The 17,444-nt window shown below is 46.1% G+C and overlaps 1 protein-coding gene across 1 annotated transcript in view; it reads left to right on the top strand.

Annotated features, from left to right (window-relative positions):
• Positions 1-17,444, top strand: part of LOC146811261 (uncharacterized) — a 164,039-nt gene that overhangs the window by 63,961 nt on the left and 82,634 nt on the right. The window contains exons 5-7 of the mRNA XM_085618323.1: positions 11,319-11,408; positions 11,546-11,635; positions 16,022-16,123. Coding sequence (XP_085474449.1) covers positions 11,319-11,408; positions 11,546-11,635; positions 16,022-16,123 — 282 coding nt within the window. The remainder of the gene's footprint in view (positions 1-11,318; positions 11,409-11,545; positions 11,636-16,021; positions 16,124-17,444) is intronic.

The raw sequence follows: 17,444 nt of genomic DNA, 5'->3' as shown, positions 1-17,444 counted from the left end.
TGCATATTGTGGACAACAGAACAGAATTCAACAAACTCCCTCGTCCCAGCTATCAGCTTGGAGCAATCCCACCCGTCCGGGCGAGTCACTATGACAAACCCCCTTCCTGTTTCTCCAAATGTCAACTTTTTATGACTAATGTCCCAAAAACTCCCCCTAGTTTAATCAAGGAAGATGAGCAATCCCTGATCAATAAATGCACTCAGTTGCTGCGACATGTGCGTAAGTGCCGATCCATAATTAGGGAAGATATATCTTCCGCCACAAGACATCCATCTAAGGGTAACAACTCTGATTATGTGTGTCTTACACTTGCCTCCCCAGTATTGGTAGGGAATCTGGTGGCTTTTGACCTAAGAACATCCCACTTGATATCCACAAATATCAGGATGAAACTCAACCCCCTGACCCTTTCCCCATCCAAACATTTAACGCCCCAGTGCTAAGTTGTATTGTGGAATCGTCTCTACAAAACATAGATTGATGTTTAAGGAACCCGCACCCTTCACCTAGACTATCAGAAGACACTCAACTAGGGGTAGATGATAGTCATTGCATAGGATCATTTCCCAGCGTTAGCCATGTTGGGAAGGACTATGCAGTAGAACCCCCAGGGCCATACTAACATCGCAGGACGACCTATCCTGTCTTATAGGCAACCATGTTATATTACCAGTGACTCCCAATCTGGGAAATGCTACGGAGGCAAGCTCGTGTAATCCTATAGGCAATCATGACACTTCTCCAATGACATTAGTTTCCTAGAACATAGCAGGGTTGTCCTCTAAGACACCCTCACTGGACTGGTCAGATTTTATAGACAAACAGGATATAATAGCGTTTCAAGAGACATGGGCGCTTAATCCAGTCTACCGCCCTGGCTATTTAAATTTCTCAAAGCCAGCAATAGGTGGACGAAAAGGTAGGCCCTCAGGTGGGTTAACAATCTTGGTAAGACAGAGTTCCTCCTATAAGATTGTAGAAAAGGAGATTGGTAACATGGATATTATAGCAATACTCATACTCCCCAAACACCCCCCTAACCTACTTGTTGTCAATGTGTATGCCAGGGGTATGGTGGGAGGAAGATCATCAAAGACAATCACTGAACTTAATACTTTTTTTTAGATACAATGAGCGAAGGCAAAAACCTAGTCATAGTAGGAGATTTTAACACCACATTTGAGCCTCTGGATACTGAGGATAGCTACCTTAGTGCAGCTGAAGACGCTCAATGGGGTATTCCCCAATTGGAGATGCCACCTATTAAAAAATGGACCGAGGCAGCGCTCCAACTTAAAGCATTTAGCCTAGAAAGGGAAGTGAACGGTCGTACACCTTCTGATCGCTTAGTATCCCACACATACAGTAATGACCTGAGAAGCAGTCGTATTGACTATATTCTCATTAATGTAGAGAACTGACCATCTCTCGTTGATATGGCGGTTTGTGCGAGGAACGAAAGCGACCGTAACCCAATGTTGTTAAAGCTTAAGGTAACTGGCCACGTAACATCCCTGGCCATAGCCAACGAGAGTGAGACTGCCGATGCTATCATAAGTAAAGACATGAGGAGGATTAAATGGTCTAGGATTGTCGAAAAATGAAAGTTCCCTTGAAAAAATGAAAGAAGTGGTGGTGAGCACACTAGATGGTACATAAATTTAATAGCCAGGGAGAAATTAACTCTAATATTACCCAGGTCCACGAGGCCATGTTTGTAAAGATTAGGCACTTCTTTGTCAAACCTCATAATACATCTAAGAGACTCTCACCAAAACATGACCATTGGTATACCAAGGCCTGTAAGGAAGCATATAAGCAACTATCCCTGGCAATTAAAACCAAAGACATGGGTATAATCAAAACAGCACTTAAAAAGTATAAATCCACGCAAACAGCAGCAAAAAAAGAATGGGATGAACTACGGTGGCTAGAACATTTACAGGCTAGCTAAATGAAAAATATGCAAACATTTTGGCAATTGGTAAAGTGTGGTACAGGAGGCTCAGGCAACATACCTCAAAACCACATCGCGCCGGATCAGTGGGTCTTCTTCTTTGAGAATCAATTTGCAGTCGGAGCGAATGCCCCTCCCTTTCAAGTACCAAGCCTAGATACAATAGTAACATTTACTATAAGTGAAGTGGAAAGCGCCATGAACTCAGCAGCAAAGGGTGTGGCTCCCGGCCTTGATTGTATCCCGGCGGACTTGTTTCTATCTGATAAGGACAATTGGCTCCAGTACATCCGGATACTTGCCAATTCGATAGCCAGCAGAGCTTCCATCCCGAACTCTTGACGATGAGCCGAAATATTACCTATTTATGAAAAGGGGGATCGTTCTAGCCCTGGCAATTATAGGCCAATCAGTCTAATTGACTCCACCCAAAAGATCTTGGTCAGGCTAGTGCTGAACAGAATACTGGTTTGGATAGCAGAGAACAACATACTATCCCCATTCCAGGAAGGCTTTAGGGCCCTCGTAAGTACAATCAACCACGTTTTTTACTTTCTACAATCTATTGGCGTGTTGTACTACTAGCGGGCGGCACTATCTATGCCGCCTTTGTAGATCTCAAAGCAGCATTCAACACGGTCCCGAGAAACAAACTGTGGGCCGTATTGAAAGACCTAGGGCTACTTTTAGAGCTCTTACAGCTTGTAGTTAAACTGCACAAATCCAACTATGCGCAGGTCCGTTGGGGTTCGCAAGGAAACACCACCCCCAGGTTCCCAATCCTAAAAGGGGTACGCCAAGGGTGTGTTCTGGCTCCAATCCTGTTTTCATTGTTTATAAACGGGGTGGTTAATTATTTTTCAGAGTACCCTACCGACGCTCCCTCTGTTGCAGGCAAAAAGGTCCCAATACTCATGTTCGCTGATGATACCCTAATTTTATCAAAAACACAAGTTGGGTTGCAGCGAGCACTAAGCCGCTTTGAGTCATTCTGCATGGCACATGAGTTAGTGGTAAATGTGGACAAAAACTAGATTCATGGTGCCACATAAACACAAAGCAATTAAGGCAAGTGTTGTTATGAATAAGGAGCCATTGGAACAAACTGATATATTTACCTATCTAGGAATAACTGTAGGCCGTAAAATAGACTGGAAACTCCAGATAGATATCATGGCACTTAAGCACTCCCAGCTTGCAGGTGCACTTTTGAAAGAACACAGGCTCTCCAAGACCAAGCCGGTTGCCCCTGTATTTAAGATATATTACACCATGGTTATGGCCTTCATTCCGGCACGGAACTCTGGGGATTTGAAAACCTGTCCCCATTAGTCCTGGCTCAAAACAGATTTGTGAGACATCTAACTGGTCTTCCCCAAAGTACACCACTCACACCTTTATACTTTGATCTAGGGTGTAACACTCTGGCAGAGGTTGTTAGGTTTAGACCATTAGCCTACTGGCGAAGACTATGGTCCACCCCGGAGCTAGCCCACTATGTCCGAGCACTCAAAGACATTAGAGACGCCGACACCTCCCACAAGATTAGTTGGTTACAGCGAGTGAAAAGTTCCTTAGTGAACATGGGCATGAGTCATCTGTGGGAAGATCCGGTGAATAACATGTTTCCCCCCCCAAAAAAGCTTTTAAAGAAGCAGTCAAGAGATCTGGGTTAAATCCATCGTTCTTTTGCCCACTACGCCACCCCAGTTTAGACCTGGCCATATGCAAATCAGTCTTGACCCTGTGCCTCATGGGAACAGTCCAGCCCGAACTGCCAAGCTATGTCTTCCCTGGACCGGAATCAAGCATCCTAGGACCGGTTTCTGGCTATCAGCCGTCATCAGCCAGGATAGCTTGACTCCAGTGGCGTAGTGAGCACGGGTCCCACGTCTGGGAATACCCATCCCACTTAGGGCGAAAAGCGTTACAACAAACAAATGATGGACGGAATGCTGACAATGCAGACATTCTCCCCCAGTCAAGAGATCTGGGTTAAATCCATCGTTCTTTTGCCCACTACGCCACCCCAGTTTAGACATGGCCATATGCAAATCAGTCTTGACCCTGTGCCTCATGGGAACAGTCCAGCCCGAACTGCCAAGCCATATCTTCCTGGGGCACAAGTCAGAACCATTGTATGTAGATTTTTGGGGCTTCATAACAAGGCCCACTGACAGGAAACTTTTCTTTCAGTTTCGGACAGGTACACTATCGACCAAAGATTTCACCAAAACCTGGCACCACTCTCTAGACAGTAAATGTTCATACTGCCAGAACATGGACGAGACAATACCTCACATACTATTTGTTTGTCCAGCATATAGTTCCTCACGGAGCAAATGGTTTAAACCAATTTGCTTGAATATGGGCACCAGGTCTAGTGCTACTGCATTGAGAATACTGAAGGCAAGCACTCAGGAGGCTATCATGATAGCCTTAGCCAGTCAAGTCAAGTCAAAAAGCTTTATTTCGATAAAAGTTGTATCATAAAAGCATAGGAATACAAATATGTAAAATACAATCTATCAGAAAGAGGGGCAAAACTTCTTGACACCAATGTACAAAATATAGCAATTTGAGGAATATATATTAAGAATCAATGTAAAATATATTCGTTAAAAATATTTAAATTTCATGATAAAAAGGCAATTTTACTAAGCCATTTGTGCAAAAGACATTTTAAAAAAGAATTCATTAGGGTGAGTGTAAAAATTTGGCCCTAATGTTCCAAGACCACCCAAAGAATTTTGCCACACCAGACTAGCACTGGGCTGGGGTCGGAACGTAATATTCTGAGAGCAACCCGGTAGTTCGACGTGCCCAGCAATCGACATACAGGACCCAACCATCGACTTCTCGGTTTTTTGTAGGCTGGGCATTCGAACATGATGTGCACCGTGTTTTCTACCAGCCCGCTGCAGCTCAGGCAAGTTGACGGGGTTTGATAGGGTGGCTTCCAATTGCTAGTGCGCTCGCGGGTTGGCAGTATGTCAAGTCTAAATTGGACATACAGCGATCTATCTCTGGGGTTCTGTACAAAATCCAGATACGGCTCGAAGCTGACAGCCTGTTTGTGTATATAGAAAGCTTCGGTCAGGCTACCTGGATTGGGATCACTGAACTCCTGGATATCTATCCAAGTCCAATAGGCTTTCTTCAGGGCTGCCTTGCTCAGGGGTGCACCTTGCTCCCAAACTTCTCTAAGGCCTAGCAGCAGAAGGGACTTCTTAATACAGCAAAGCCAACTGATTTTGTGGGACCCCGGGGAGTTCATTACTTCTTTTAGGCCCTCAGTGTATTTCACTAGTTCTGGGGTGTGCCATAATCGGGCCCAGAAGAGCAGGGGGCGTAATCTTGCCGTGTCTTTGATCGTACGTCTACCCAAATCACTTAGAAGAGGTTTTAGTGGGGTTCCCCTTGGAAGTGAGACCAATTCTCTTATAAATTTGTTTTCAGACCTGGAAATGTCCTCGAGATTGTCGAAGCCCCAAAGTTCGGCACCATACAGTGCCGAGCTAACAGCTTTAGCCTGGTAAATCACGAACGCGGGAGCGATTGGTCTGCTGCGCGAAATACGATGTTCTTTACTGATTGTTCCCGCTACCCGTTTGTGATTTAACAGCATCTTGTCGATATGGGGCCTCCAACTTAATTTATCGGAGATTCTTATACCGAGATAATCAAATGTTTTAACAAACTCCAAGGGTGCTCCATCAAGCTTGAGAGTGGCTTTAGATGGTTTTCGTGAATTAAATGAGAGGAGCTTGGTCTTTAGGGTGTTGATGCTCAAGCCTCTCTGGTTACAGAACAGGTGAAATCTGTCCAGAAGCTTTTGCAGCCCTGCCGGGGTTTTGGAGATTAGCAAGGTGTCATCAGCGAATAATAGTGTTGGGACTCTATCGCCAGCCAGTGTCGGGGCGTCGGCAGGAATATCTTGTAGGAACTTCACCACCCCATTTACAAAAAAAGAAAAGAGGGTGGGGGCCAGGACACAACCCTGTCGAGCTCCCCTGTTTACAGGGATCTTTGCAGTCTTCTGGGCCTGGGTGCCCCACCTCACCTGGGCATAATTGCCTTCGTGTAATCGGACCAGAAGGGCAAGGAGGGGGGAAGGGACACCCATGTCCTTCAAGACTTGCCATAAACGATCTCGAGGAACTAGATCGAAGGCGGTCTTCAGATCAATAAACGCCAAATGAAGGCTGCCCTTACCAATCAGAACCACCTTCCAATATAGGAGGAGAAGTCTGAAGACCTGATCAATGGTGCTTATGTTTGGTCTGAATCCCGCTTGATAGTGGGAGAGGATATTATTCTCAGTAACCCACAACAAAATTCTTTCCAGCAAGACCCTGCCGACAATCTTCTGGCCCACGTCGATGAGACTGATGGGTCGATAGTTGGCAGGGTCCTCCCTGGAACCCTTTTTAAATATTGGGATCACCTCGGCTCCTTTCCAAGATTCTGGGATAGGCGATCCCTTAAGACGTGCGTTAAAAAAGATGGCGAAATACTTTGCCCAATGTTTGGGGTCCGATCTATACAAGTCGCCGTGGAGACCATCGGGTCCAGGGGCCTTTGCTGGAACTATCTTGCTGATGGCAATCTCGACTTCCATGTCTGTAAAAGGATCATATCCCTCAGAGCTGGGAGTTGCTGTCGTAGTATGTACAACAAACCTCCTTGATGGCCAAAAGTTTTTGGTCATCAGAGGAGATCTTAAGCCATTTAAGGTGTCTCTTGGAGTTTGATGGAATAACTTCCTTAGTGGATATAATAGGACTGGTGCCAGAATTTGATGGATCGAGACACCAAGGGCTCTTCATAGTTAAGCACAGAGGATTATGATAACTGTCGACAGTGGGAGTTATGAGCAAGTCCAGTGCATTTTGCCATAGTCTACAATCGATCAAGATATAGTCAATTCGGGATGGACTAGACGCTCTATTGAAAGTGGTGGCACCTTGGACGTCGGATGGCAATCGGCGGTTGGCAGCTCTTAGGCCGTGTTCCAATGTTAACGCGTTCAATTGGATTGCCACTTGGGACCATTTCTTAATTGGAGGTATTGATAAAGGTGGTATGCCCCACTGTGCATCCTCAACCTCTATCTCCAGTAGTTCTTCAGAGGCCAGAGGTTCGTAGGTGCAGTTCATATCACCTGCTACCAGAATGAAAGACTCGGGTGGGCAAGAAGAAAGAGCATCTCCCAAGATTGTAACAGTCGGTGACTTGGAGCCGCCATGGGTGCCTCGGATGTAAACATTAAAAAGCTCAATAGCATAGCCGCCTTTTGCCCCTCTCAAGGATAGGTGAATCACATCTGGTGATATGATAGAGAACTGGGAAACCCTACAAGTGAGTGCAACATTCACCCATATTATAAGTCCTCCTGAGGGGTGCCCTCGCCCAGTAGATGTAACTGGGACACAAAAACAGGTGTAACCAGATTTGTGCAATGGGGTCAAACTCCAAGTCTCTTGGAAAATACATATATCATGAAGATCGATATAGTGGTTCCAGTCTGGAAGTAAGAGTTTATCTCTTAGACCGGCAATATTCCATGAGTTTAAGAATGGAGTTTGGTATGGGAAGCGATGGAGTGGGCAAGTCAGATAATACGGGTTCAGTATCTTTGTCACCATGATTAAGAGAGGTAGTGTTGGTGGCTGGGCAGTATGTCATTTCTATGACGGCGTTGGAAGGGCCACTAGTCGGTGTAAGCAGTTTTTTAGGTAAGTTACTGGCAGTTGTTAGTCAATCAATATTGTCGAGAGTGGACTTATCAACTTTCATTGGATCTAGTATCCCACCCCTTGACCTAGTTGGTACGGAAGAGGTCGGGGGGAAGCGTCTAAATTGTATGGAGGATGAATCTGGAGAGGATGATCTGAGTTCAAGTGCTAGGAGTCCCTCTGCCACTGGATGGCTAGCCAGGGTAAGCTCAATAGTATCTGTGTATGTATCGGCCGATCGTCGTCAATAGGCCCTAATTATGTCTTCTCTTATCAACGATCGGCAACCCCTGGTGTGACGAATCCAGTGAGTAACCTTGTTTTTTAGTGATTCCTCATCCTCACGCCCATTTACCTTGGGGACACGGACCATAAACACCGTGGGATTATCTTTAACTTGGGGAGTTTGAGTTTTGTAATGCATTTGGGTTAGGAGGGGAACAGAGGCTCTATGAGGTGAGTTGGTCAGTCTTGGATTATTAAAAGAGCTGGAAGGCATTCGAGGCTTCGCTGAGGGGTTGCCAAGAGTAGCTTCAGCTATAGAAGATGATTTTAAATTGTTCCTACTGTGAGAAAGTGGAACAACAGGGGGGGTCATATTGCTTTCTGGGATTGAGTGATTTGTTTGGGTCAAGTTAGAAGTTGGGTGGCGGAAGGGATTATCAGTGTGGATGCTCGAAGAGGGGAGATAATTTTTTTTAACAATAGACATCAGCTCCAGAACTACTTTCCTCAGCTCAGTGATTTCTTGCTTTAATTGATCAATATTGTCGGCAATTTGCCCTACACCAATTACCCCCCCTTCAGATTTCTCTCGATATTCCCTTTCTATGTCCTTCAAGGTCCTATTTTGTTTGTCTAGACCTGTCGGTAAATTAGTTGGTACAATTCAGAGTTATCAGCCAGTGCCGCATAGCGGTTTTTGCAAACAATAACAGTAGGGTCAAGAGGGACAGGATTCACAACGGTAGCAGTAGGAACTGATGCGTCCAGAATTGCTAGTGAGTTGCTCATAACACTCGGCCAGTCATCGATTTCAGTTGATGGTTGGTGGGAAGGAGCTTTGCAAAACATTTGTGGAATTGTGACAGTACCAGCATGGCTTTTACTCATAGGCATGGTCATTGCGGGTACATGGGGGGAAGCATTTTCTAGAATTAGTTCACAGTCATTAACCAATGTGTCTATGCGATCCAATCTGGTAACAGGTGACGGTTTTTTTGAAATCCTCCTAGCCTTCTTCCTTTTAGCTGCCCCGCCACTGCAAGTTATAATCTCTCCATTGGCATCAAGCAATTTTCTCTTGCCCATCGCGAAGGTGACTATAGGAGAAAGTGGGGTGGAAGTGGGGTAATGACAAATCGAAGAGGATATTGCACAAACAAAATTAAAAAACAGTATCGATGATGACCCCCAAACACGTCGTTGTAATACCTCTAGTAACGCCTATGAGTTCCTCTGGGTGGAGGCTGTGTGCCCAGGGGGGCGAAAGGGGGTGGCCCGACCCGGCCTCCTCCGGTCCCCGACGGCCACAGTCGGTCCCGCCCTTGTCCCGGGCTTCTCCTGGCGCGTCCTGCGCGCGTCCTCGCGGGACGAGGGACAAGGTTGAGCTTTATAGCGCCTCCTGGCGCGCTAGGATTGCGAGGGCGGCAGCGTCGCTTAGCTGGAAGCTGCGGGGCTGCTGGGTGTTGTAGTCCCGGGCGGGGGGCAGAGCCAAGCCCGGCCGGTACAGGAGCCTGGAGAGACGACGCTCGTGCACCTCAGCGGAGCTCGGCACGTCCGCATGCAGGTACCCCCAAAGAAGAAGAGGATAGCCTTAGCAAAATTCTTAGGTTGGGTGTGGAGAATCCGACATAAGATCGAAAGCAAGTAGTCGGCGACAGTCACCATTTTTACTCACTATTTTCCGTTCTGTTTTGGTCACTCTGTCATGTACTAAACTTTCTAGCCAGTATTGGGACCCTAGAATATAGTATGATTCGTTTTTAATGGTTTTAGAATCTAGATGTAATGAAAGGCAACCCCCATAAACCACTGCCGATGGCCAGTACTGATTTTAAACTTTTTTTAAATAGCATAAGCTTTCTTTTAACTAAATATAAACTTATTTGTTTTTACCATATATTACCAACTTTCATGAACTGTTATTGTTAAGTACTGGCAATAATATATGTACTTTTTTGGTGTTATCATTTATTTATTGTCTTTTATGATCAGTATGGTCGAAATAAAGACTTAATTGAATTGAAGAGACTACATGATCAAAAACATGGGCCATAACCCTCACCTAGAGTTCTCACTGATTTCAACAATAATGTAAACACTGATGAACATGTGTTGAAGATTGACATCCTTGATTCAAAGAAACAGTTTTAAAGGTGTTTTTTGATATGTACTTTACATGTTGTTTTTATTAATGCCTTTGTATTCTGTTCCTTGGAAAAGAATGATCATTACACACTGTTTAAATAAATTATTGAAAAATATATATGAATAAATATTATTAACAGAGTACCTAATTAAAATATCACCTTTTAAGTAATAGTAGCTCACCAAGTGTGTATGTCTTATTTATTTCAAAATATAAGTCAGTTGGGTTACTGACTTAATGCGTAGTAGCATAGCACGTGGACACTGGTATCAGAAAACCCAGTGCAAGGACAATATTGAGATGTTCTGCTGGGATCAATACTGTGTAGCAGGGCGAGTGGTGTAATAAAATCTATTTAAGACCTTAAAATTGATGGGTTGGTCTCTGTAGTTAATGGACACAAATTAGTTTGCTTGCAGCAAAATTTACACAGTGTCGTAGATCATCTCATCGAGATCAGCCTTCCAGCGTGCTTTGGCAATACAATCGGGGGGAGCATTTGTTCTGTGACCAGTTTTTAGAGCTTACCAATCAATCCTCTAGTAGTTGCAGCTCTATTTGAGCAAGATTCTTACTTTCACGTCATCGGTTACTTTTCTTGTCTTTATGGTGTTGGGCCTGCTTTTCACCGTGAATGGTATCATGAGTGTGGTTAGTGAGGGTATGTCTTGGACTTTGGATGTTTTGCTTAGTTTCTTGCCTTTATGTTGGCAAATGGAGGTTTTGGCTTGGTGTGATTGGATAGGTTATTTGCCTGTGTCAATATTAGAGATTTATGCACTGATGACAAAAATTAGCTTTTGTACCTTTATTGAAAAGTTCTTGCCCTTGAGTCATTAGGCAAGTTTCCTTTTCTTGAAATGGGGAGTGCGAGAGTGGAACTGGTTCTTGACCTGGTGTCTGACTGTAACTATTCCATTATTGTAACTAGTTACTATATTTGTCTTTGGTTTCCTTAGCACCGTTATTGCTGATTATTTTCTATTCTGGGTTTCCTTGTTGTGACTGGGGAGACTTTCTTATCTGGCTTTTCTGGTAGTTTTGTTTGTTCTTTTCCTTGGATTGTCTTAGTTTGCGTCTTGCTCTGCAATGCCCTGGTTTTATCAGTAGGTGTTCTGCTTTGCTGCCAAAACAGAAACCGGGCGCCTCTGTGGGCCAGAGATGTGCTTTTTCAAGGCAGAGATTTGGCTGTAATTTTCAATTTTGCTTCTAGATGGATTACAACGTAACATTTGCCCTGATTTTTCAGGTACGTCTCATTGGTCGTCTCGGTGAAAACACCAGAAGAGATTTTCAAGCAGCAGGAGATAGTTGTGCTTTTTTGTGAAACTATAACAAGGTGAGTGCTTTTACTTTTCACTGTATGTCTTTTCTGTTTAGAGTGTAAATGCAAATGTAATCAGTATATGGTCGCTGGTGACTCATGATGTTCAAGGGTCTCAAGTGCTATCTTTGTGCTTCCTTCCCTTTTGCTAGAGCCCTAAAACTGGGTTATCTCACTCAAGATATGATTGACGTCTGTGAACCTCAACTCATGTTCACCATCCCCAGACTCTCCATTATCAGGTAAAGGGGTATGTTATTGGTGTGAGTGAACCCAGGAGGGAATGTGTGAGAAGAATGGAAGATAGTCTGGAGCACCTGTGCGAGGAGGATTTCAGGGAATGTAGACAGCTTAAAGATGGGGAACGAGTCTCCATTGCGCAACTGTCAATTGTGTTTAATGTTGTCGGTAAATCAGTACAAATAATTAGATGTAGGGGAAGGATGCTCAAAGGAGAAGAGCCTTTACCCTGGGGTCCAGCGATGCTTGGTATGTGCTGCTTTTTGTGCTTTGTGCAAAAACAACAATTGATGGACAGAATGCAGAACAATGTCATACATTCACCCCAGTACAGAGATCTGGGCCTAAATCCATCGTTTTTTTGCTCACCATGCCATTCCAGTTTGAACCCAGCCATATGCAAATCAGTCTTGACCCTGTGCCCCATGGGAACAGTCCAGCCCGAACTGCCAAGCCAGGTCCTCCCTGGACTGGAAACAAGCATCCTAGGACCGGTTTCGGGCTTTCAGCCCTCGTCAGCCAGGATAGCTTGATTCCAGTGGCATGGAGAGCAAGGGACTCACGTCTGAGCATACCCTTCCCACTCGGGGTGACAAATGCAAAAACAACAATTGATGGACAGAATGCAGAACAATGTCATACATTCACCCCAGTACAGAGATCTAGGCCTAAATCCATCGTTTTTTTGCTCACCATGCCATTCCAGTTTGAACCCAGCCATATGCAAATCAGTCTTGACCCTGTGCCCCATGGGAACAGTCCAGCCCGAACTGCCAAGCCAGGTCCTCCCTGGACTGGAAACAAGCATCCTAGGACCGGTTTCGGGCTTTCAGCCCTCGTCAGCCAGGATAGCTTGATTCCAGTGGCATGGAGAGCAAGGGACTCACGTCTGAGCATACCCTTCCCACTCGGGGTGACAAATGCAAAAACAACAATTGATGGACAGAATGCAGAACAATGTCATACATTCACCCCAGTACAGAGATCTGGGCCTAAATCCATCGTTTTTTTGCTCACCATGCCATTCCAGTTTGAACCCAGCCATATGCAAATCAGTCTTGACCCTGTGCCCCATGGGAACAGTCCAGCCCGAACTGCCAAGCCAGGTCCTCCCCGGACTGGAAACAAGCATCCTAGGACCGGTTTCGGGCTTTCAGCCCTCGTCAGCCAGGATAGCTTGATTCCAGTGGCATGGAGAGCAAGGGACTCACGTCTGAGCATACCCTTCCCACTCGGGGTGACAAATGCAAAAACAACAATTGATGGACAGAATGCAGAACAATGTCATACATTCACCCCAGTACAGAGATCTGGGCCTAAATCCATCGTTTTTTTGCTCACCATGCCATTCCAGTTTGAACCCAGCCATATGCAAATCAGTCTTGACCCTGTGCCCCATGGGAACAGTCCAGCCCGAACTGCCAAGCCAGGTCCTCCCTGGACTGGAAACAAGCATCCTAGGACCGGTTTCGGGCTTTCAGCCCTCGTCAGCCAGGATAGCTTGATTCCAGTGGCATGGAGAGCAAGGGACTCACGTCTGAGCATACCCTTCCCACTCGGGGTGACAAATGCAAAAACAACAATTGATGGACAGAATGCAGAACAATGTCATACATTCACCCCAGTACAGAGATCTGGGCCTAAATCCATCGTTTTTTTGCTCACCATGCCATTCCAGTTTGAACCCAGCCATATGCAAATCAGTCTTGACCCTGTGCCCCATGGGAACAGTCCAGCCCGAACTGCCAAGCCAGGTCCTCCCTGGACTGGAAACAAGCATCCTAGGACCGGTTTCGGGCTTTCAGCCCTCGTCAGCCAGGATAGCTTGATTCCAGTGGCATGGAGAGCAAGGGACTCACGTCTGAGCATACCCTTCCCACTCGGGGTGACAAATGCAAAAACAACAATTGATGGACAGAATGCAGAACAATGTCATACATTCACCCCAGTACAGAGATCTGGGCCTAAATCCATCGTTTTTTTGCTCACCATGCCATTCCAGTTTGAACCCAGCCATATGCAAATCAGTCTTGACCCTGTGCCCCATGGGAACAGTCCAGCCCGAACTGCCAAGCCAGGTCCTCCCTGGACTGGAAACAAGCATCCTAGGACCGGTTTCGGGCTTTCAGCCCTCGTCAGCCAGGATAGCTTGATTCCAGTGGCATGGAGAGCAAGGGACTCACGTCTGAGCATACCCTTCCCACTCGGGGTGACAAATGCAAAAACAACAATTGATGGACAGAATGCAGAACAATGTCATACATTCACCCCAGTACAGAGATCTGGGCCTAAATCCATCGTTTTTTTGCTCACCATGCCATTCCAGTTTGAACCCAGCCATATGCAAATCAGTCTTGACCCTGTGCCCCATGGGAACAGTCCAGCCCGAACTGCCAAGCCAGGTCCTCCCTGGACTGGAAACAAGCATCCTAGGACCGGTTTCGGGCTTTCAGCCCTCGTCAGCCAGGATAGCTTGATTCCAGTGGCATGGAGAGCAAGGGACTCACGTCTGAGCATACCCTTCCCACTCGGGGTGACAAATGCAAAAACAACAATTGATGGACAGAATGCAGAACAATGTCATACATTCACCCCAGTACAGAGATCTGGGCCTAAATCCATCGTTTTTTTGCTCACCATGCCATTCCAGTTTGAACCCAGCCATATGCAAATCAGTCTTGACCCTGTGCCCCATGGGAACAGTCCAGCCCGAACTGCCAAGCCAGGTCCTCCCTGGACTGGAAACAAGCATCCTAGGACCGGTTTCGGGCTTTCAGCCCTCGTCAGCCAGGATAGCTTGATTCCAGTGGCATGGAGAGCAAGGGACTCACGTCTGAGCATACCCTTCCCACTCGGGGTGACAAATGCAAAAACAACAATTGATGGACAGAATGCAGAACAATGTCATACATTCACCCCAGTACAGTGATCTGGGCCTAAATCCATCGTTTTTTTGCTCACCATGCCATTCCAGTTTGAACCCAGCCATATGCAAATCAGTCTTGACCCTGTGCCCCATGGGAACAGTCCAGCCCGAACTGCCAAGCCAGGTCCTCCCTGGACTGGAAACAAGCATCCTAGGACCGGTTTCGGGCTTTCAGCCCTCGTCAGCCAGGATAGCTTGATTCCAGTGGCATGGAGAGCAAGGGACTCACGTCTGAGCATACCCTTCCCACTCGGGGTGACAAATGCAAAAACAACAATTGATGGACAGAATGCAGAACAATGTCATACATTCACCCCAGTACAGAGATCTGGGCCTAAATCCATCGTTTTTTTGCTCACCATGCCATTCCAGTTTGAACCCAGCCATATGCAAATCAGTCTTGACCCTGTGCCCCATGGGAACAGTCCAGCCCGAACTGCCAAGCCAGGTCCTCCCTGGACTGGAAACAAGCATCCCAGGACCGGTTTCGGGCTTTCAGCCCTCGTCAGCCAGGATAGCTTGATTCCAGTGGCATGGAGAGCAAGGGACTCACGTCTGAGCATACCCTTCCCACTCGGGGTGACAAATGCAAAAACAACAATTGATGGACAGAATGCAGAACAATGTCATACATTCACCCCAGTACAGAGATCTGGGCCTAAATCCATCGTTTTTTTGCTCACCATGCCATTCCAGTTTGAACCCAGCCATATGCAAATCAGTCTTGACCCTGTGCCCCATGGGAACAGTCCAGCCCGAACTGCCAAGCCAGGTCCTCCCTGGACTGGAAACAAGCATCCTAGGACCGGTTTCGGGCTTTCAGCCCTCGTCAGCCAGGATAGCTTGATTCCAGTGGCATGGAGAGCAAGGGACTCACGTCTGAGCATACCCTTCCCACTCGGGGTGACAAATGCAAAAACAACAATTGATGGACAGAATGCAGAACAATGTCATACATTCACCCCAGTACAGAGATCTGGGCCTAAATCCATCGTTTTTTTGCTCACCATGCCATTCCAGTTTGAACCCAGCCAAATGCAAATCAGTCTTGACCCTGTGCCCCATGGGAACAGTCCAGCCCGAACTGCCAAGCCAGGTCCTCCCTGGACTGGAAACAAGCATCCTAGGACCGGTTTCGGGCTTTCAGCCCTCGTCAGCCAGGATAGCTTGATTCCAGTGGCATGGAGAGCAAGGGACTCACGTCTGAGCATACCCTTCCCACTCGGGGTGACAAATGCAAAAACAACAATTGATGGACAGAATGCAGAACAATGTCATACATTCACCCCAGTGCTTTGGCTACATAGTGACTTCTATGTCTAATATTGTTCTCCATCTCTTTTTTTATGCAACTGCTAATTTGATTTATGGTTGTTGATAAAATCAATACAAAAATGTATATTATAATTCTAGCTCTTGTCCTCTCTGCCTTCCACTTCATCTATTCCTTGGTCTTTTCTAGCGGGTTACTCATCTTCCCCGATGGACCTCTCAACCTGCAGCGAAGGCGAGAAGACATGTCGAAGCTTTTCAGCCCTTTTTATGGATTATTGAAAAAAATCAGGTATCCCAAAGTCCACTTTGTGTTGGGTTGGTATGCCAGTAGCCAAGGTATGATGTGTGAGGAAAGGCGGATGAAGTTCTTGGTTTGTGTGCCTTAGGCTGGAAGTAATAACCTAGTGTTTCAAGTAAGTGTGCTTTTTATGACCTGGGTAACTGGTGCTGGTTTTAGGCAAGCCGACCTCATGGGTGGTCTTCTTGCTGCAGTTTTTTCAATGGTGGGTGCTCTACTCAGTGCCGTTATTTCTATTGCAATCCTTTGGTCTGCACCTTCCTTACATTAAGCCCATGAGAAGGTGTTCAGTGAACCAAGATGTGCCAGAAGGACTGTAGAAGATAAACATACCAGTTCTAATGTGGCAGTGTAGGTCTTCTTGGTCTTCACACTTGTCTCCTGTGGGGCTCCATTCTTGTCACACATTGCTGCTGAGATGAGTGTTCTAGACTATGTCAGAGATTCTAGAGGGCTGAGGTGGAAATTACCGCAGAGCATGTGAGGGAGCTCCGTTTATACTGCTGGTTTCCGAAATACATACTTATATCACCTCAATATCCAAGCTTGTAAGGTAATGCAATGCCAAGATGACTGTTGTGCCTTGACTAGGCACACATCAGGCTTCCTATCAGGTTACTATGGCTATATGTGACACTAGTTTATATTTGATGGGCCACAGAATTTAGAAAGCTGGATCTATGCTATCTGTGCCATGGAAAGTTCAGCCTTGTTTTTTGGCTTTGTTTGTTGTCTTAGCATAGTAATCATTTTTGTTCTTTTTTTATTTTGGTCTCAAGAGAGACCATTACATCTATTTAGGAATCAGTGGAAAGGAGTGAGAACTTGTCTTCCTACCCTTACAGTGTGGGAGGAGGGTTGAGTGGTGGTCTGCCTCTGGGCAGGGTGATTTAATGGGGGATCTCTGGGTGGGGAGGGCCTGGTCTGTGTGCGTGTAGGAAAGTGCCTCTTTTGGACATGGTTAGCCTGTACTTTTTGCCCGGGAAATTATGTAATTTCGCCTGGAAGTGCACAGGGTTTCTGCCAACCAGGATCCCTGTGCTAGAGCTCCTTTCCTAAACTGTACCTATTGCTTCCACAATTGGCACCAATTTACCTCACATACAAGTCCCTAGTAAAAAGGTACCACTGGATCAAGGGCATTGTGACTAAAGAGGGTGCCTAAGGGCTGAAGCACGAATTGTGCCACCCTAAGGGACCCCTCACCAAGCACATGCACACTGCCACTGCAGCAAGCATGTCTTGGAGCAGACAAAACTGAAGAGTCGACATGGCAGTAATCCCTGTGTGCCATGCCCTCAGACACTGCATG

The sequence above is a fragment of the Triturus cristatus genome, chromosome 7 (assembly GCF_964204655.1).
Source record: "Triturus cristatus chromosome 7, aTriCri1.1, whole genome shotgun sequence".
Lineage (NCBI taxonomy): Eukaryota > Metazoa > Chordata > Amphibia > Caudata > Salamandridae > Triturus > Triturus cristatus.
The sequence above is the reverse complement of the archived record's forward strand: the minus strand, read 5'-3'. Positions and strand labels throughout refer to the sequence as shown.